The sequence below is a fragment of the Poecilia reticulata genome, linkage group LG16 (assembly GCF_000633615.1).
Source record: "Poecilia reticulata strain Guanapo linkage group LG16, Guppy_female_1.0+MT, whole genome shotgun sequence".
NCBI lineage: Eukaryota > Metazoa > Chordata > Actinopteri > Cyprinodontiformes > Poeciliidae > Poecilia > Poecilia reticulata.
Window position 1 is genome coordinate 345,296 of NC_024346.1, and position 1,078 is coordinate 346,373.

At 51.4% G+C, this 1,078-nt stretch overlaps 1 protein-coding gene across 1 annotated transcript in view; it reads right to left on the reverse strand.

Annotated features, from left to right (window-relative positions):
- LOC103477503 (copine-4-like) overlaps positions 1–1,078 on the reverse strand; it is a 27,101-nt gene that overhangs the window by 9,024 nt on the left and 16,999 nt on the right. Inside the window, exons 9-10 of the mRNA XM_017309310.1 lie at positions 747–1,073; positions 480–613 (exon numbers count right to left, since the gene is read on the reverse strand). Of these exons, the coding sequence (XP_017164799.1) occupies positions 480–613; positions 747–1,073 (461 nt within the window). The remainder of the gene's footprint in view (positions 1–479; positions 614–746; positions 1,074–1,078) is intronic.

The window sequence follows — 1,078 nt, forward strand, 5'->3', positions numbered from 1 at the left end:
CTTCCTGTTCAGGAACAGACTCTGAGGGGGGAAGGGGGGGGGCTACTTCCTGTTCAGGACAAAAATCCATCAGAATCTGATTTAGTCACATTTCTGTTTCTAACATCTGGAGTTTCTTCTCAAGTTTCTGAGGATAAATTAAAATGAATGAAGTCAAATAATTTCCAAAACATAATAATATGAGGTCAACATCAAAGATATTTATAGCTTTTAATCTTCAACTTCTTCACAGATTGGAGCAAAGTTCATCTTTCCAGAGTTTCAGTCATGGAGTTTCTTTAGGAATCTGGACTGCATTAGCATTAGCAGCTGAAATGAACTGTTTAAGCTAATGAGTCTTGTAGAAACTATAGAATCTGGAGGTGAAACCATCAGATTATTTTCATGATGTTAAGCTCAGTGAACTGTCCAGACCGTGAGACCCGGCCTGACGGTTTGAGACCGCAGCAGGCCGGGCGGCGCCGCCGGTTCTGACCCACCTGTCATAGTCCTGGCAGATCTCGCCCACGGCCACCAGCGCCTTCAGGTACTCGTTGGGCCGGAAGGGGTGGATGTAGTGCAAGGAGCAGCTGTTCCGGGGGTCACCGTTAGACGCCGTGAAGTCGATGGCCACCTGCACAGGACACAGCCAATCAGAGGCTACCAACCAGGAAGGCGTTTCCACGACGACCAGAAAGGAAGCGTCAGTCACAGAAGCTGAGAAAAGCAGGAAGTTTCTTCTGGAGACGACAGGAAGCTGCTGCCACATAAAACAGCTRGTTCCGGTTCTGGTTCCGGTTCTGGTCCTGGTCCCAGTTCCGGTTCCCGTTCCAGTCCCAGTTCCGGTCCTGGTCCTGGTCCTGGTCCCAGTTCCGGTTCTGGTTCCAGTTCCAGTCCTGGTCCAGATTCCAGTTCCAGTTCCAGTTCCGGTCCTGGTCCTGGTCCCAGTTCCGGTTCTGGTTCCAGTTCCGGTCCTGGTCCAGATTCCGGTTCCAGTTCCAGTTCCGGTCCTGGTCCCAGTTCCGGTCCTGGTCCAGATTCCGGTTCCAGTTCCAGTTCCAGTTCCGGTCCTGGTCCTGGTCCCAGTTCCGGTCCTGGT